The 20,490-nt window shown below is 39.0% G+C and overlaps 2 protein-coding genes across 2 annotated transcripts in view; one reads left to right on the forward strand and one right to left on the reverse strand.

The window, feature by feature from the left end:
• Nucleotides 1-7,475, reverse strand: part of fam199x (family with sequence similarity 199, X-linked) — a 12,137-nt gene extending 4,662 nt beyond the window's left edge. The window contains exons 1-7 of the mRNA XM_050041817.1: nt 7,371-7,475; nt 5,350-5,528; nt 4,464-4,683; nt 3,558-3,716; nt 1,768-1,929; nt 1,281-1,464; nt 1,010-1,113 (exon numbers count right to left, since the gene is read on the reverse strand). Coding sequence (XP_049897774.1) covers nt 1,010-1,113; nt 1,281-1,464; nt 1,768-1,929; nt 3,558-3,716; nt 4,464-4,683; nt 5,350-5,516 — 996 coding nt within the window. The 5' untranslated portion in view covers nt 5,517-5,528; nt 7,371-7,475. The remainder of the gene's footprint in view (nt 1-1,009; nt 1,114-1,280; nt 1,465-1,767; nt 1,930-3,557; nt 3,717-4,463; nt 4,684-5,349; nt 5,529-7,370) is intronic.
• A 3-nt stretch (nt 7,476-7,478) lies between these two features.
• commd5 (COMM domain containing 5) lies at nt 7,479-15,049 on the forward strand. Its single transcript, XM_050041818.1, has 7 exons — nt 7,479-7,739; nt 8,824-8,984; nt 9,290-9,318; nt 9,441-9,491; nt 9,779-9,874; nt 10,195-10,270; nt 14,205-15,049. The coding sequence occupies exons 1-7, from the start codon at nt 7,619-7,621 to the stop codon at nt 14,304-14,306; spliced, it is 636 nt and encodes a 211-aa protein (XP_049897775.1). The 5' UTR covers nt 7,479-7,618; the 3' UTR covers nt 14,307-15,049.
• The last annotated feature ends 5,441 nt before the right edge of the window (nt 15,050-20,490 follow it).

Here is a 20,490-nt window from a genome sequence, read left to right on the forward strand (position 1 = left end):
TATATATATATATATATATATATATATATATATATATACACTGTATATGTGTGTGTGTGTTATCGGTTATCAGTTATCGGTATCGGCCTTTAGGAGCTGAAAGTTATTGGTTATCGGTAGCGGTTTAAAAGGAAAGTTATCGTGCATCCCTAATAATGGCCCTAATGAGGCGGCAGTAGCTCAGTCCATAGGGACTTGGGTTGGGAACCGGAGGGTTGCCTGTTCGAGTCCTCGTCCGGACCAAAATATGGAGCGTGGACTGGTGGCTGGAGAGGTGCCAGTTCACCTCCTGGGCACTGCCGAGGTGCCCTTGAGCAAGGCACCGACCCCCCCAACCGCTCGGGGCGCCTGACCAAAGGGCAGCCCCCTCACTCTGACATCTCTCCAATTTGTGCATGTATAGGTCCTGTTTGTGCATGTGTGTGTCTTTCAGACCTGTGTGTAATTGACAAGCAAGAGTGAAAACATTGAATTTCTCCTCAGGGGGATTAATAAAGGAAATAAACTTAAAAACTTAAAACTTAACTTAATATAGGCTATTCTCCCTTAACTCACCAGTAAAAAATACCTTTATCTATTTCAAATAACCAGTAGCAATAATATACCACACATCTGATGACCTCTTGGACATGTCTGCCCGCTCTGAGTGCGCTCATTGTCAGTATCGGACTGGTGGGGGTTAGTGTTGCGTTTAAGGCCTCCCCCAAAAAAACGGGGGGAAAAAAGCGCTGAAGCTTCAAATTTTTTTCCCTAATCCTACAAAAAAGTTTTGAACAAAACATACTGAAGGTTTGACTGAGACTAAAACCAAGAAAAACACGATCTAATCTGATTTCAGAATCCTTTTTTTTTTTTTTTGAACAGCCCATTTGCAAGATTCAATCAAATCCAAAAGCAGAAATCTGATCCGTAGTCTCACAAACCCAAGCCCAATAATAAGATTGCAAGAAAAGTAGAGATCATCTCCATCTTATTACATAACACACGCACACACATTCATGTTTCTTACTTTAGAGTCTCGTATACGTTCTGCAGCACTGGATAGGTTGCCATCACTGTGAGCTCTGCTGATGTTGGCAACACTGCTTCCACTACAGGCTGATGCTGTACCACCTGGAACACATGGAAATGTCAACAGTATTACAACCAAGAAAACTGAAAATTAATATTAAAGTTTTTTTATTATTTCACCAACAGAAGTGTCTTTCTGACATTGCCCACCACTAGAGGATCCTCTGGTTGTAGCACCATCACTGCTAGCCAACCAGGTGGCATCTTACCTGCTACAGAGTTGGAGGCTGTAGAGCCAGTGGAGGAGCTGGCAGAGCTGACCATGCTGGCGTTGCTGCTGCTGGCTCCACTGACGCCGCCAGTGCTGGCGCTGCTGTGGCTGCTCCTCTTCCAGCCCTCTCTGGTGCTGCTGGCCCGCTGCCTGGGACTGTGCTCTCTGATGTAGTTTCGCACCTGATGACATCACACAGGTCAAATTTTTTTTTACTTTTCACATGCTACATAACTTACTTTTTTTTTTTTAAACCTCAGTTAACTGATGTATTAGCAAAGAGTGCTTCTCTATCATACACCACAATGACCAACAGCTGAAACAGAAAGCTGACTAAATATACCCTTCAAAGCCGGAACCATGTGAATTCAATTATCCTACTACCTTTTTCCTGTTAAATATGCAGAGTGAAATCATGTATGAGAGAGAATCTTCTTTATTTGACTTGTAAAGTTTAAGTAAAGTGTTTCAGAGTTAGTGCCCACCTGCTTGAGTTTCTCGTCTGTGAGACAGTTGAGCTCTATGATGAACTCGCTGTCTGTAGGAGAGATCTGTGCGCAGGGGTCGATGATCTTGATGATGTCCAGCTGCTCTCTCAGGCCCATCTCTGTGCTGACTTTCCGACTCAGGTACTCGATGTACTCCACCTGAAAGTGGAAACACAGACGTGTGGTTTTAAGTTTTGTTCCTTTTTTTCCCAGGTATCTCTGAAGACACTTAAGACTAAAAGGTGAATATTAAGTGTGTAACCCAGTGTAATGGGGTGTTTCTGACAACTGGAGTAAATGAAACAACAATTAATGACCTGAAAATAACTGGTGCTTTATATTGCTGACACAGGTGAATTAAAAAAATGTCATTAATTAATTAAAAAAATAGCCTGGATCAGCCCTGATTCTGTGCATAAGCTCAGCACAGCACTACCTACAACGAAGCAAACTACTGCAAGTGGAAAAGAGTTCAAACAAATCTTTTATAGTATATATTTATCTGCAAACAAATAATACAATGAAAGGATGCAACTTGCTGAAAATCCAGACTGTACAGATGGGAAGAATGTCTATACTAATATGATGTTAGCTTGGGAATGCAACGCAATTGCGCTGCTGACTCAAGTTTTGAAATCTGCAATGATGTGGCTTTTCATAAATTCATTAAATCTGTCCCCCTATGAGAACGTTTTCCACTTTAAGCCCTCTTGTTTAGTTTGTGAATTACAACTAGGTGACAGGGGGAAAAAAGCAAAATACTAATCTTGGTCTTGACAGCTCCAACAAAGCAGGGGCGTAAGCACGTTTGTCAGTTTCACTGATATGAATTCTAAGCAGTGTTTATTTTATCAACAAAAATTTTTTTACCAATAACTGTTCACTGACGTCCTTATTTCATGGCTAAATTGTAACAACGTAAATGAAAAAATACTGACAACAAAAATTATGCTAAAAATCTCTGTTCGTTATTCCCTGACGAGCAAAGTTGAGACAAAATACTTGGCTCCGCTTGGGCAGACAACCTCAGTTAGTAATCATCTGTGTTTTCAATTTTAATCGTGTCAGCGATTAGCATGCCTTACTTCAATTCATTTTTAATTTAACATAGCCTAGCTAGCTTATGGTAAACATGCACTTCTTCTAAAAGATGATTTATGATTTCTAACAACTCATAAACAGACACTATTTCATTCTGTGAACATTAAGCACAATTTGGTATTAATTTTAGCTCCATGTGATGTCAATAAACATGTTGTATCCCAGATATCGTTATTGCTTGTTTGCGTTAACTACATTGTTTCCTGAATTTTTACAACTGTTGATTTCTGAGTGAAACATGATGCCAAATTTAGCAGAAGACCTCATTAATATCAGATATGTAAAGTATCTGTAATATAAATAACTCTGGGCATTCATTTTTATATTATATGACAGAAATAAGGTCAGTCAGTAACACATTCTCAGCCCAAATAATGAATGTATGCTTACTTCTTACTGGAATTTTTATATCTTTCAGCAAAATCCACTACAGTATCATGAATCTGTCTGAGAAAATTAGAACTAAAACACTGACTGAAATTCATCTAAAATAAAATTAAAGTCCCACTACATCTTGACTAAAACAAAACAAAAAGACTAAACTGTCACTTTAAACCAACTACAATTTTCAGTAAGTGACAAAGACTCTTGTCAAAGTGAACACTGATTCTAAGCACTGTGACAGCACTGAGAGGTTGCTAACTTGAAAAGACAATAACACAGCTGTGTGTGCTGGCTTTGTTTACTTGTTCATCATTGGTCATGGCACTCCATGGTAACTCATCTAGGTTGCGATGAGGGTGGGGCTTAGGCTTCCTCTTGGAAAACAGACAGGGTGAACTTGGCACGCTCGGGATGATGTCCGAAAGGACATCACTGCCACTGGCAATGTCACTTCCTGGTAACTGGGTGGACAGAATTAAGACAGGCAGACAGTTAGCAGCAGAGAAACACTAAAAGAGCACTGATTACTGGACAAACTATCCTGTAAATCACTGAAACACCCACACTCTCTGTGTTTGATGCAAACAAATAATGCAACTAGGTTCTCATGACTTCCATCCTAAAGCACCTGAAATTAAAATCAGCAGCATTTTTAACACATCCTTGTGGTAAGGCTGGGCGATATGATGGCATAAACTGTGCAACGCCAGGACTGTGTATTGCCAAATCTCTGGTAGAGTTTTGGCAACAGTGTTAGCTATCTGGGGGCAGGCTATGGAGCAAATCAGGGTTGGATTCTTGTGTGATCTTGTGAATCCACTTGCCTTGCTAAGTAACGTGATTTGGGCAGACGTGGAGGAGGAGAGTGAGGCTGTAAATACAGAAACATGAATAACTGTAAATTATTGTTCTCAGGAAGCTTAAAGCTTCTGTTTTAAAAGAATTTTGGTTTTAAGTGTTGTCTCATGTGGGGCAGGTGTTATTTGTTTGTATTAGAGTTTCAAATAAAAGAAGGAAACAGTTAAATGTAATGAGATAAGGTGATGTTGTTTTAAACCATTTCTTAATTGAATTTACAAGAACAATTACTTTATTGTGATGTACACTGTTACCGTGATATAAAATTACATTATACACAGAGATAGAAGATCCTGGCCATATCTCCTACCACTAACTTCTAGTTTACATAACCAGCCGGAAAAACCGACCTGCCACTCAAACTCGCTGTCAGACCAATCCCAATAGGTGCTGATAGAGGAGGAGACGTCACTGCAAACGCTGCCCTCTGGAAACAGGTCCAGAGATGTTAGTTCTTGGTCATCCAGGAGGGAGTAACAGTCGTCCTGATCCCCCACAGACACAGAGGAGAAGAGCTCCTCGCTGCACTCTGAGCTGGCAACACTGGTCCCACAGGAAGTAAGGTTCCACCTGGAAGAACAATGAGCGAACGTCAAAGTTCCCTCTCAACATGAGTCATTTCTGGAAATTGTTCAGATCATTTTCCTGAGACAGAGTGGTTGGATGTACATTTTAACAATGCAAATGTCTTAGATTGTTGTCTTAACAAGGGATTTACAAAAATATAGATGCAAAAGTCACTGAGGAATTTTTTTAGTGTCAGCTGCATGTAACTATTTATATAGTTTTCTGCACAGTTACACTTTAACAGAGGCAAGAGGTTTAGTGGAGATTTTTGTTTATGTGGAACCCTGTGTTTTCTATTTCAATTGATAACCAACTGCTAAGTCTGGTACAACTGCCCTTGTGCTGTAGATTTGGGAGTGAGACAACGCAAACACACACACACAGTATGAAATACATCAATACTAGTGCACTGCCAACTTGACAAGCACATTAACATTTGTCGATAGCAATGTGGTGAATGCCACCGGCAGCTGCAATGACATATATTGCAGCAGATGGTGGAAGGTCCAGCTTTTGTCCCTTCGGATACCCTACCATAAAAACGGATATAGTAAATTAATTTCCAAAACAACTATGAAATAACCTTTGAAAATACACTCAGAAAGTCAAGTTTACCTCACAGACAGGTGACACACACGTTGTGAACACAAACACACACTGTCTACTTGCCTGTTACTGTGGAAGCGGTGTAGAGGATCTGTTCTGTGACAAGATGAGAGTTGACAGCCAAAGTCACTGACGTCCAGGGTTCCCACATCACTGAGGTTGGCTCTTTGGGAGAGGAGAGGGAAAGGCTCCTCTGGGGCCAAAAACTTCTCATACAGAGACTCAGACATGGCTAGATGTTCCTGGCACAGAAACAGAAGCAAAGATAAGACAAACATCACAGGGCATTTTGAAACAGAGCTACAGTCTCCAAAATAATCGTCAAATTCAATAAACACATCTGACACACACTCAAAAACAGCTTCACAAAAAGGTAGTACGTATTGATTGCAAAGTTGTTGTTTTGGACTGCACTGGCTTCTACAGGTGTCCAGGGCTGTGTCATATGATAGTCATCTTGCATAAAGTTTGTTTGTGGTTTATGGTTTATAGCCATATCACTATATAACACTTCACCTCTGTCTGACAGAGAGCACTCACAGCTCTCTTCAGCCTCTCCTCTATAGCTATAGCTTAATAGTTATGTTAAAACCATTTGTTTGCACTGCTGGTAATAACAAATTGCACACTTGTAGCTATTTTGCACATTTTTACAACCTCTACCTCACTTCTGACTGTGTTGTGTATACAGTTTGATCTTTTTACTCCTGCAATTTGATATTCTTTATTTTATTTTATTCCTGTATATTTTGAATTTTAGTACTAGTCATTTTTGTATATATTTTGTATTTCTACATTCTAATGTCCACATACTGTTTGATTACTTGGTGCTGTAACACAAGAATTTCCCAGTTTGGGATCAATTAAGTACTATCTATCTATTTATTTGTATACAAGATTATTGATTCCAAGTCTAAACGACAGACTCTCTGCTGATGTTCTTCTATACTAACAATGCTTGCAATATTCAACACCAATACACTGTGTTCATAACAAAGTAGAAAAAATATCATTATAGATTTTACATCCTTTTTTCCTGTAAAGAAAATGTTACAAAGATTGCGGCAAAATATAAATGACGACTCAATTTTTATATTTACAGAATATGATTAATCTATTTTCCCATTGCTTACACTCACTTAGATATGCAGATATTTATCATTAGGAAAATTGGTAGCAATGTGTTTTATGTCACATGGTGTTTTCTGTTCTGGGGTGGAAGTTAATATTGATTAATCTTACATAACTCAGTTGTTGATCATTTTGGGTAAATTTCACATTAGAAAAACACATATATACTGCTTCAAACATCTTGTAATCAGAGTCTAGTTGTATGGCACTTGAATTTACAGACAGGAGGACTGTAATGAAAAGGCCACAATATATATTTATGCATAAACTTAACCGAATGAGCACTTCAAGAGAGTCGCCTTGAATAAAGGCAGCTGAAAAAGAAAAAACACTACAAAAATGTCGCACCCAGTCACTCAACAACGCAAAACTTTTTTGTCCATCCAAATACTAGCAAGCAGTAACATCTGGATTTTGAATTTGGATCATTGCTGGTAACGTTAACATTAATAACGTCAGTGGGCAAAGCTAAGTAATTTACCTACTGATGATGTTTTTTCTTTTCTTTCTTTATTTTTTTTGCCTAAACTGCTCACTACTGTTTATTGTTGACACTAGATGTCATCCACATTAGGCATCCAACTCCCATAACGTAACTTCTTTTTCTTAACAACACACTAAAATGCTTCAGTGTAAACATATCGTCGTATGAAGAAAGGTGAATCAAATGAGAATCCTGCATTAAATAAGGTAGCCACATTAGTTTGGATACACTTTACATTAACATTAAACGTCGATATCGTCTTTGCTAAAGACGAGCAGCCTGTAATTTGAACACAACACAAGCTAACACTGTTAGCTAACGTTTGTTGCTAATCCCCCGAATGTCCACGTAGCGTTTACAAAGCCACAAAACGACACTGAACTAATACTTTCCACCCAATAACACATCTGAACGGTTTATTAACCTGGCGCAGTTGTAATTAAGAAGCTATCTACATTATAACACCAACCTTTCGTCGTTCAAAGAATGCTCATTTCTGCCACCTCCATTTGCAAATCCTTTCTTTTCTACGGATGATCTAAGCTGTCACCGCGAGACTCCCGGGAGCGAGCGCAGCGTCATGTGACGTGAAGGCGGAAGCTGTCACATAAACAGAGAACTAGCAAAAACAGCACAAACGCCTGTGCTTCGGTTTATCTTTTTGCTGTTTGTTATCTCAGCAATATACAGTATATTATTATTAGTGCATGGTGAGTCATGTCTTCAAGCCATACAAAGGACTCCAGCTTTTTGGGAGGCAGGATACCTGCAGAAATCGAGTCCATGTCGAAAAACCTGAAGGATGTGGACCAAGAGTTGTTCAGAAAAATACTGAAAGGTAACGTTAAATGCCAGTTTGAGCGAGATAATAGTGTCTCCCTAAAACGGCTTTCGTAAATTATAAATGTTTTTAGCTAATGTCACTCATTACGGACTTGTCTGTAATTTTCTCAAAAAGTAATGATATTAAGGAACCAACAGCCTTTGCTGCGAAATTTTGACAGAAAGATGTGAAGCTAAAATGACGGTATAAGCAGGAGACTCCTACCAAAATGCTCCTGCTGATGCATGCATGCTCAGCTCTAATAAGACTCAGCCCACGAGACTCTGATCAGTACTATCAGTTGAAGCCATCAAATGAGTGAGTTAAAGGGATAGTTCGAATTTTTTGAAGTGGGGATGTATGAGGTACTTATCCATGCTGTGGACAGAGGACAGCAACAAAACTTTAAAAGTCCTATATAAAAAAAATCTATATCAGTGTACATGTATGCTATTTTGAGAGTATGTTCAGTGCTTTACTTTGCCATCAGACAGCCCGTTTCAATGGGAAAGCCATTAATGGCTTCAGTTCCCCATCTGTGCTCTCATCAAAGCTGCCAGACTCCATTTAGAAAACAGTAATTTTAGCCTGCTGAACACGGGAGCTACTGGTCCACCAATGCTTCCATCAGTTAGTTAGTTTGTGTTATTGTGTGACTTTGGTGAATCCAGACGAATCCTATTAAATGCCAAAGTCCCACAGTAACACAAACAAACTAAAGATAGGGGCAGTGGTAGACCAGCAGCTCCTGTGTTCAGTGATGTTAAATTACTGTTTTTCTCAAAGGAGTCTGGCTTTGACGAAAGTGATATAACGGCTTCATTTTTCCGGTGGATATCACTGTCTGACATTTAGTTAAAGCAGTAAGAATATTCTAAATATAGCATACCTTTAAATTGATAGTCATTTATTTTGGGTGGCTACAGCAGTACATTGCTTAGCTTCCACGTCAGACTCCAGCCTGCTCCGCCAAACTAGGGGCGTGCCGACTGACATCTACTCAATGAAATATACTGTCTGTGGATAAGTACCCCATACAACCCCACTTCAAAAGATCTCAACTATCCCTTTAATGTGCCTTGAATTTTTCTGTGTCCAGCTGTGGTCAGTGCTCTGGAGGGGAAGGACTGCAGAGAGGTGATGAAGTCGATAGCGGAGAGCAGCATCATCCCACAGGAGAGGCTCAGTCACATTGTAGCTGGAATGTACAGAGTGCTGTCTGAGGCCATTCGTATACCCACATCATCACTTAAACAGGAGGTAAGCTGGTGATAAACTCTGGAAATTATATGTTGGAACATGTTGGCACACAACACAAAATCATTCTGCGTCAGTAACTTGGCAGCTAACAGACGGGCACTGCAGACATTTTGACATGTCAAAGCATGAAAAGCCCAGGTGCGCCTGCATTGGATTCAGGTGTCCACACACCTGTAGGGGTATCTAGGGCAACCAATGCTAACTGCTTCCTCTACATAAGCATGGAACTACACATTAAGATGTAAAAAAAACCATAAAGTCTTGAATAAATTAATCCTCAATGTGTTGTTTGTGTCCCTGTTTAGGCCTTCAGAGAAGATCTTAGAGAACTGAGGCAAGTCTCATCATTTTATCACATCCTCGGTGTTTTGATGCATTATCACTCCTGCTTATAACACAACACAATTTCAACCTGAGATGCTGAATTTGTTGTTTCTGTTGTGTTTTGTCACGTAGGATACCTGAAGACTTTATCACAGATTTCTCCAGTGTGGTTTTTGGCAGCAGGTATGTCAAGTTTACAGCCTCTGAATGTAGACATTGATACATTTAGTCGCTGTTTTTTGTCTTCTTATGAAAGCACAGAGCTCCCTTTAAAACAGTAAAGAAAACATGCCTTTTTCACATTGCAATTTAAACGTGTTAGGCCAGTGTTGTGGTCGTGGTCAGTCAGACAGTGTGTTTTCAGACATTCTCTCAGATTTGTCCATGAATTCAGAACAGAGCTGCTATGGCTGTCATTCAGATGCTGTTCATAGATACATGCTGTGACACACCCCTCTCTGTGTTTGCAGGCGTGCAGCTCTAGAATCAGCGGCCTCCCAGAGTGATCCACACCTCCCCTCAGTAGAAGACTTTAAATGGAGAGTGGATGTTGCCATTTCTACAAGGTAGGGGAGGGAAGACATGTTTTTGTTTTTGTTTTTCAACCTATAACTAATAATTTGAAGCTTTTCTATTTTTGTTGTTTGGTGTCTGCTACATCTTTTCTGGGAAAATCTCTCAGACATGGGACATGTTTTATGCGTGTACTTAGTTTGTAATAAATAGAAGAAGAAGTGGATAGTCGGACTGAGCAGGAATGGTCACCATGGTGGAACAGACTTAGCAGACACCTGCTAAAAAAAGGTCCATCAAAAGAAGAACGTGTTTTGGACATATTTCTTGAAGAAATATAATTTCTGTGTCTGTGTCTCATCTGTCTCCACAGCTCTTTAGCCAGGGCCCTGCAGCCTTCTGTTCTGATGCAGATGAAACTGTCAGATGGAAGCTTTCATCGCTTTGAGGTATTTAAGCAATTGATTTGGTCTTGATACCACAGGCAGGTTTACATCCTTCTCAAAGTAACCTGTTGCTATTCGAAAAAAATTGAGCCCAGATAAAAAATACAAAACCCACTGAGTATAATGCTTCCATTTTGATACCAGTACTGAAGGCATATAGACCAGTGTTCCTAAAAAGAGAGGAAGACTTATTGCCAAAAAAGGCATGAATGATCCAGGTCCAGGCACACAAGATGGTTTGAAAAAAAAAGAAAATATCTTCATTCCAACAGGCTACAAACCTTGAAAATACACCAATGCCTGTCAACTTGCACCTTTCTCAGGGTGTAGTGCCACACAGAAATAAACCAAGTGACCAGAGTACCTAAATCTAAAGTTAAATATCAAATAACATAATCAGTTTCTTTTTCAGTCCTCTCAATAGATTTTGCTGCAATATAAATGACATAAGTGAGATAAACAGACTGAATACTTAATCTTATTAGATAAAATAGATGTTGAAAAAGTTTTCCTTCTGGGATATATTTAGCAGTTGAAAAAAGGTACTAAATCACAATATAACACCGTATGTGTTTTTGCAATACTCAGTATGGCAAAATATTATATCGTGACTTAGTATTATGACAGTATGGTGTCATGGGGCCTCTGGTGATTCCCGCCCCTAATATTTTATGTCATTATATCATCACACTAAAAAACAAAAAAAATCTTTTAACAAAATCCTCGCTTTAAATGAAGTGATTAATCAGGATAAATGAGTTAGTCTGTTTTCATTAAATCAACTTCCTTTAGTAATTTATTGTGCTGTTATTTACTGCTAGGCCAACCTTTTAATACAGGTGCATGCCTCCCTTTGTGTGTGACCAGCAGAGAGCAAACAGTTTTGTGACCACAGTGAAATTGTTGGTTTTGAAAGGCAGAACGGCCGCAAATGTGGATTGAAGCCAAATATTTTGTTAGATGAGAACATGTAAATTTTGGAAATTATTACATTATCTTTTTCAATAAATTTTGACTTTGGACTGGAGTAACTGGAAATGTTTTGATCACAGGAGTGAGAAACACCGCTGGTGGCAGCCAGAATCTAATTCTACCGACATTTAAACAGAATGAATACACACATAAAAAAAGCTTTGCAGCATTCGAATGTCAATGAAGAATTTTATTGTCAATGCTATGAATGAAATTTCAAAGCTCAAACTATTTAGTTCAGCCCTAATTTCCAGGGAATCTCCAGCCTGTGGGCAGAGAGAGGTTGGTCGTTAGCCAGTGGGCTAATTAGGTCTGTTTCAGTTGTTACATAATAAGATCACAGTGGAATAATTGAGGTAACGTTTACTAACTACAGCCTAACCTAGAGCCTGTTCCTGACCTAGTGTACATGATGACAGTATTGTTTCTATGTTTACACCATGTCTGCATGGTTCTGCTTATTGTATAACATTTATTACAAAGCAGTGTACAATAGATGTTACAGAAGTGCTCCCTGTAGCCATTTTTTAAAGAATTGTAGCTGGACCTGTGACTGTGTTTCTTCTGTCTGTTCTTACAAAATTATCAGTTTAAATGACAAGGGAAAAGACCAAATCTTCAGTTCAAAAAATAAGCAAAAGACATAACAATCTGACTTTAAATAAAGAAAACAATTGTAGTTTTACTAAGCAAACAGCAGCAACCTTTCTGCCTACACGTCCCAGAAACAACCATTATATGAGAAAAACAGTTATAACTTGTATTATAAAAATATTAATGTACTCTCAAGAAAAATGGCCCCTAGTCACAGGTGATTTTGTAAATGATACAAAGAGTGAGAAGTGAGAAAGTTGACAGCAAACTGGATCAAATCTTCAACAAGTTAGTAAGATGCATTACTCAACAGGGGGCGCCATACTCCGTACCTGCCTGATAATTATAGAATAGATTTTGTTTTCAAAGCCAGCTACTAATGCAGGAAGGAGCAGCAGGGACGACTTCTACCACGGCCGTCGCTGTACCTAGTGCAGCAGTTATGTAATCAGATTACAGCAGAATTAGGAGATTAGTAGCAACAACATCCGGTGTGCAGATTCTATTGATGGATGTTCCTTAAATCTACCTGATGTGTGTTTCTCAGGATCTGTTCCAAAACATGACTGAAGATTATCTGCTGCTGTCACAACAACAAACAAACAGAAGATACGGCTGAAGTTTTTCATAACCACTCTCTCTAATTAGCACATGTATCCTCTCTAGTGCAGGATGATCACTCACAGTCAGCTTGAGACTTTAACACAGGAAAAATAGGTACGGAAATTATAGTAGATATAGATAAAATATACAGTTTAGGGGTGGGAATCTGTAGGCACCTCATGATAAAATTTGATTCAGAGGGCTATGATGTGATTATAAAATGATTATTGATACTCTTGATACGTCAGATGTTTTTATTTGTCTGTGGTTTATATAAATGTCTCCATGCCCTGGACAGACGTTGCTGGAGGCATTGCTTTTTTCAGGTTGTCTGTCCCATTCTCGTGAACATGATATCTCAAGAATGCCTTGAGGGAGTTTTATTTCATAATTTTTTTCAAATTTGGCACAAACGTCCACTTGGACTCAGGAATAAACAAATTGATGAATTTGGTGGTCAAAGATCACGGTGACCTCACAAAACACATTTTTGGCCATAACTCAATCATTCATATGCTAATTATGATTTTTTTTAAAAATGTCATTGATGTCTAATAGCATAAAATGATGAAGTGATGACATTTTATATCCAAAAGGTCAAAGGTCAGCTTCACTGTGACATCAAGATGTTCTGCAAAAACACTTTTCTGGCCACATATACAGCATCATAAACTCAGAGACAGTTTTGGTCAGATAGTGAATTGGTGACACTAATATTGTGTGTCCACCTTGAAACTGTGCTGATTGTATAGATCTGTGCTGCTGGGTTAAAGCATCCACATTTTAGATTCTGTAGCTTCTTTGCAGCAGCATCATATTTGAGGCATTGTCTGCTGTTATGGCTGCATTATCAATCTGGGCAGACATGGATGTAAACTGCAACTGCAACTTGTCTGGTTCACTGGTTCACGGAGACATACAACAGCGAGGTGGTAATTCTGGTTCCTCACTGTGTGACTGCATGCTACTTTTAAAACATAACGTATTTGAATAACCAGATGAATTTAGATATATACAGCGTGGCTCTTGTTCAGGTCACTTTTCCCTTCAACTTCATAGAAGTCGCTTTAAAGCCAGGGGGGTGCCCCTCACATTGTATCCATTTGCGGTTACTCACATTCAGCCATCCTCACCAACACTCAGAATGTAAACACATGCATGTTTGCTTCTGTTAAGTTTCACCATCCAATTGGTTCAGCAGTGACAAACACACAGCCCAGTCTTACAAAATTGTTACAGGCCATCATAATGCTGAAATTTCAGCTTAATATTTCCAATAATTGATCTTTTCACACTGAGATGCTTCACAATGTATCTTTGAATTGATTTTTTCCTCTACCCCTAATTGAATACATAACCATATATTTGTATTGGTTTAGGTCAGAGGTCAGACTCAAGCATGAATTATTTAATGTGACGTTTAAGGCCTTTCAGACTTTCAACAGCTCTTTCAGTGATTATTTACCTTTTTAGACATCACTGCACTCACAGAGGACAGGTGTGAGGGAAATTAAACTGTAACAAAGGGCTGACAGTGTACAGGAACAGGAAGTCAGATTTTTCTTTTACACTTTAAACAATGTCATTTTCTCAGGTATTACTTACAAATATTAATGATGGTCCTCATCCCACAGCTACAGGTTTTTGTATGTCATTGTGGTAATGCACTCCATTAACACTTGAGCTACACCTTGGCTCTGCAGTTGTTTCTTATACTGGACACCTTGTCTGTTTTGCATTGTGAATTAATTGTTGTTTTCTTGTTCAGGTGCCTGTGTCTAAGTTCCAGGAGCTCCGATACAACGTGGCTCTGATTCTCAAAGAGATGAACGATCTGGAGAAGAGGAATATTCTCAAAATCCAAGATTGATATACCACACAGGCCTGTTATTTAATGAAACTGTAAACCACTCTGCTTAGTTTTTGAGATTCAGAGAGAGAGAGTTTTATAAGTTGCATCAAACGCTGCATGTTTTAATAATGTCTAATATGATATTATGAAAGATAAGAATAATCTGCCTGTCACGATGTCATGATGTGATGGTGTTGGCATCCAACATTCTTGACTGTTGACAAAATGATAAGAATAGTCAGCCTGCTGGCTTCAGTGCCTAGTGACCTATTGAAGACAAAAAGACACAGACTCACAGCCTAAATTAAAAACTGTATCACTCTTCTCTTACGTTTTTGTAAAGTGTACATATTAGCATTATTAAATCAGTGGTTATAGAGAGATATGAGACAGCTGCAAAGCCTCCAGAGTGCCAAAATATAAATGCAGTCAAGTGAGCACTCAGACACTCTCTCACTTCTGTGACTGCTGTCTTGTGATCTGGTCTGTTAGAGAGTGAACATTTTGTTCACATGCTTCTGAAACACGAGGACGTGCGAGTCAAAGGATGAACCAGGAGATTTTTTCTCTTATGTTTTTACACATGTAATTCAGCAGTGACAAAACGGAAGATTCACGTCTTTTGGACTGTAGCATGATTGTATAAAAAGAACAATGATTCTTCTGTTATTTTGTATGTTTTTTTTTTCATAATGATATTAATAACTTTTACCTCTAAAACCACATTTCTCTAATAAAATCTGTCCATTCCTGAACACGCAAAGAGCAGATGATTTGTTCAGAGAGGTTACAATTCATATGGTGCTTTCTTTTAATGGCTTGACACTTTTCACTCTCTCTACTGTACCAGTAGACTACCACATCTACCTGTTGCACAAAACGCACACAGCAGTGTTTCCCCTAGGATGGAGTTGTAGCAGCGGAGGTGAAGCACACGCATGAAAAATAATTTTCACATGCGTGAAACTTTTTTGTATGCTTGCAAAGCACAGCCTGCTGGGATGTTTCTATGTATCTACTGGCACCAGAAGGGCTCTTTAGGACTAAGTACATACAGTACATGTGTGCACAGTATGAGCAGGTGAAATGTCTGTCTAGCTTACATATGAGGTGTCTCAAGATTTAGGAAAATAAAATTTTATTGAATATAATAAAAGTAAAAAGTCACTTGACATGCTGCTGTTTTGTGTTATGACCTATTTAAATGCTTGAAGTTGTTATTTATGTGACAACACCTGAACGCAACACAAGCTCAGCACCAAGAGTGTCGTGCTGCGCTGCTGTGCCAGCAGCATGTTTGTCTGTGCGTTTGTTGCTGGTTATTTACACACTGTCCATAACAATAACTTTGTCAGCTGACAAACTGCACCGGGCTCGGGGTCAGGTTTGGTCAGGAAAATGTGTGGCAGAACTCCGCCGTGCGCGATACAGAGAGCAGAGGAGAATTGTTAACGCGTGACCGTGTAGAGACAGAAATGACACGATGACATAACACCATAAATAGTATATTGTTATGTTATTATATGAAGCGTCAGTCACGCAAAATAATATGACTTTAGTTTATGAAGAGGTAAGACAGAGCTCTCTCCTCTCCTCTACATAGTGCAGCATGTAGCAGACTGGTCATACCACATGTCAATCAGGTAAAAGGGGCGGTATGTTTTCTGAGACGTTTGCTCTCACACAAAATGTACCTGGCCCGGCATAAAACACGATCCGGATTGATTAAATTATTTTTGGAAATACCTAATTTTCTATTTTAGAAAACAGTATTTTAGAACAGTGGTAAAAGTCTGGAAACATAAATATTTTTCCATACTTTATTTTTAATTTTCCATACTTTTTAATACCTGGAAATTGATCAAATTTATTTCCATACTTTTCCATACTTTCCATACTTGCGTAGGAACCCTGTTGTCTTTCTCCAAAAAAAAATCAGGAGTCGACTATATGAGTATATATATACACATTATTTAGCCATATATGGAAAAGAAATATTCGATACCAGAAAAAAGTGTATATAAAAACAAATATAGACAATTAAAGAAAAAATAAATAAATAAGTGGTAATAATAATAATAGTAATAAAATGAAAAAAATAAAAAAAACAAAATAAAAAAGGAGGGAAAAAAAATAATATCAATATATTATGTATTTAGGCATGTAGACATGGTCAAGACGACTTGATGAAGTTCAAACCAAGCATCGGAATGGGGAAGAAAGGTGACTTTGAACATGGTATGGTTGTTGGTGCCAGACGGGCTGGTCTAAGGATTTCAGAAACTGCTGATCTACTGGGATTTTTTCTGGTATGCCTTGTTGATGCCAGAGGTCAGAGGAGAATGGACAGACTGGTTCAAGATGACAGAAGGGAAACAATAACTCAAACAACCACTCGTTACAACCAAGGTATGCAGAAGACCATCTCTGTATGAACAACACGTTGAACCTTGAAGCAGATGGGCTACAGCAGCAGAAGACCACACCAGGTGCCACTCCTGTCAGCTAACAACAAGAAACTGAGGCTACAGTTCACACAGGCTCACCAAAATTGGACAATAGAGGATTGGAAAAATGTTGCCTGGTCTGATGAGTCTCGATATCTGCTGCGACATTCAGATGGTAGGGTCAGAATTTGGTGTAAACAACATGAAAGCATGGATCCATCCTGCCTTGTATCAACAGTTCAGGCTGCTGGTGGTGGTGTAATGGTGTGGGGGAGATTTTCTTGCCACACTTTGGGCCCCTGACCACCAACTGATTATCATTCAAATGCCACAGCCTACCTGAGTATTGTTGCTGACCGTGTCCATCCCTTTATGACCACAGTGTACCCATCTTCTGATGGCTACTTCCAGCAGGATAACGCACCCTTTCACAAAGTTCAAATCATCTCAAACTGGTTTCTTGAACATGACAATGAGTTCACTGTACTCCAATGGCCTCCGCAGTCACCAGATCTCAGTCCAATAGAGCACCTTTGGGATGTGGTGGAACGGGAGATTCTCATCATAGATGTGCAGCCGACAAATCTGCAGCAACTGTGTGATGCTATCATGTCAATATAGACCAAGATCTCTGAGGAATGTTTCCAGCACCTTGTTGAATCTATGTCACCAAGAATTAGGGCAGTTCTGGAGGCAAAAGGGGTCCAACCTGGTACTAGCAAGGTGTACCTAATGAAGTGGCTGGTGAGTGTTCAGCTTTAATTGATTGGAAGGAACAAAAAATTACAGAAAATGAGTCTTCTCAAGTTTAGGGGAGACTTGTGGATACCCATAAAACCTATTTTCATTCAAATATCTTGAGGTGAGATTTCAAGGGACCCCTTTGAAAGGTGCCATGCCAGTTATTCCCTCACCAAAATTTAGCCTAAATTTGGAGCATGACTTATTCTCCTTGCCAACAAGCTATGCCGACATGATTGCTAACAATTAATGCCCTAGGTTGTCTAGTTTCAAAAGATACCAAGATATCTGCTCTAGCTTGAAAAATGAGCACACCACAGCCTCTTAAAGACAGTAATGTTGGTCCATATAATTCAATTAAAATTGAGCTTAAATCAATTGAATTATATGCAATTTAAAATGTGTTATATGTAAAATACCTAGAAAAAGCATTATCTTTCACTAAACATTAAAACACACACAAAATGCTAATTAAAAAGTGAAGAAAAAATACAAAAATTATGTTTGTAAAGGATTTAGATGTGAAAGCTACAGATACTTTAATTTTTAATGCTAACATTATTCATCACTGTAATAAGGCAGTGACTATCAGCCTCCATCCCTCCATAATGACCATCTAATATGATTTCAGTACAGATAAAAAAGGCAGTATTTTACACACAACATCTCTTCTTTGTGTGATAAGTAACAGACCTGATCCTGCCTCGCTCACAAACAGAAACCAACACAAATCAGATTTTACTTGTTTTGACAACCATAAGAAAAAACTCATCTGTTCCATGTAGTGGCAAAAATGTAATTTGCATGGTGATACACATCTTACACACATACAGTGGCTCAAACTCACAACTCAAACTCAAATCTGATTTAAGACCCCTGTCACATGTAACCTTGATTCTTTCATGCCTCTCATTCCTGTTTGTTTCTGCATTCCTCCCCAAAGGAATGACCTGAAATACGATTTTTCTTTCTCTGTGAAATAAGATACCTCTGGTGTTTGAGACAAGCACAAGTACATGCCTGTTATCCATCACATGAATATCCATCCTTCTTTCTTGTATTATAGTCTGTGAGGAGACTTTGAGGACAACTGCTGGTCCTGGCCTAGTCTGCAAGGTCCAGACAGTCTGTGCTAGAGGACCCAGCTAGACGCTGGCCTATTTAGATACACACATAACAAGGTTTCAAGGTATGAGGACAGAAAGGTCTCTGATTGTTATGCATGTATGTCTGACTGGTGTGTGTGATCAGTGTGTGTTTGCATGCTTGTATAAGACTCCTCAAATGTCCTCATTTGCATATATGTCAGTCTGTCTGTTTCTGCATACGTGTCAGTCTGTGTCTGTCTACAGCGGAGTATCTAGTTAGGGTTTGTGTCTGTGTGTGGGATTGAGTTCACAGGCTAGACCGGCCGACCTATATTACCAGCACTGCTACTACTGACATGGACACTGATCGACTGCCCAGCCTATAATCTCTGCTCACACACACACACACACACACACACACACACACACACACACACACACACACACAGCTAACAGGTTTTATTTTGAGGCTGCAGGATATACTACTTCAGGTAATGCTTATAATACCATGTAGTCTAGAATCCAAACAATTTGGAGGACAATCCCTTAACCAGAGTCATTAAACTCTGACCTACTTCCAGCATTTTTTAAGAGTCATGTAACTGGCTATATAGCAGCCACTGTGCCCAAAAGTAGCAATTACAGGTATGACTCACCCAGAATTTTTTATGGGGGTGGCCAGATGAGACCACTTAAAGTCTGGATGTGGCCCACCAAAACGAAAACCCGTAACCATAACTCAGTTGCAGGATTCGATTATGTTATTCAAGTATATAGTCCAGTTGAAAACTATGTCAATTTCTTCACCCACATTTAGCCTAACTGAAGTATTATTTATCCCCCCCTCCCAATAGGCTATGCCAACATGGCACCAAATAATGCCTTAGGTTGTTTTACAAGATACCTTGATGCTAGCTTAAAAAAAAGAAGGAGACAGCCTCTTTAAGACAGTAGTGTCAGCCTCCAAGTATTTTTGCCAGGGTGGGCCAGTGTGGGGGCCAGCAGTTGTATCAGGGTGGCCATTGTCCCCTATGGCCTCACCTTGGGGATGCCACTGATTCAAATGCTCAATGCAAATGCTGCAACAGTACAACAAGTAATGTCAGTTACATATTAATATCTGTTTAAAGGCTGTAGCGGCAAAACGCCTGAGGGTATTGTTTTGAGAAAGGTTGTGGTTTGCTGCTTATGAATTTAACTTTTCATTTGCAAGATGAGGAATGTTTCATTCATCCTTTAATAGCTACAAATGCATGTCTCTGGGAAGGACAGAGCATACGACTGTATAAATGAGTCTGGGATTGTACTGCACAAGGTGTGATAGAGTTTGTAAGAGGATGTTTTGCTCTAGTTTTGCTGTTGCTAGACCTGGCCCCCATTTACTCCAGTTATCAAAAAATGTCTTTGTCTTTGTGTCTTTGTTCATTGTGGAGGCATGTGATAAAAACAAAGTCTTCTTCACAAATTCAGCGTAACACGGGGTGAGTAACAGATATACAAATGATTATTTTTTGGGTGAAGTGCTCCTTTAAATAATGCTACAAACACATATAGTATATTATAATACAGCCAGTGATAGTTTTTAAAATATTCATCGCTGGAAATTTTGGTTTTACTATTATTAGTGCTAGTATTGTATGTGACACCTAGGTTTATATGATACAGTCTTACTTAAACCAAAGTCTCAATGTGTCACATTTTTTGTCGTAACACTTTTATGCAACAGTTTACTGCCATTACTCCACTATGTGTTAAATAGTGGTTTGCGGCTATATTACTGCTCTGAATATTGGATACAGAACCAAGACCTTGTAGATTATATTCTGGCCACACACAGGGCAACACAGAATTGCGATAAAGTGTATAAGGCTGTGTGAAAGTAATATTACTTTATGTATTTGGTATATCTATCTCTGTCCATGCACA

Source organism: Epinephelus moara, chromosome 4 (assembly GCF_006386435.1).
Source record: "Epinephelus moara isolate mb chromosome 4, YSFRI_EMoa_1.0, whole genome shotgun sequence".
In the NCBI taxonomy this organism is placed as follows: Eukaryota; Metazoa; Chordata; class Actinopteri; order Perciformes; family Serranidae; genus Epinephelus; species Epinephelus moara.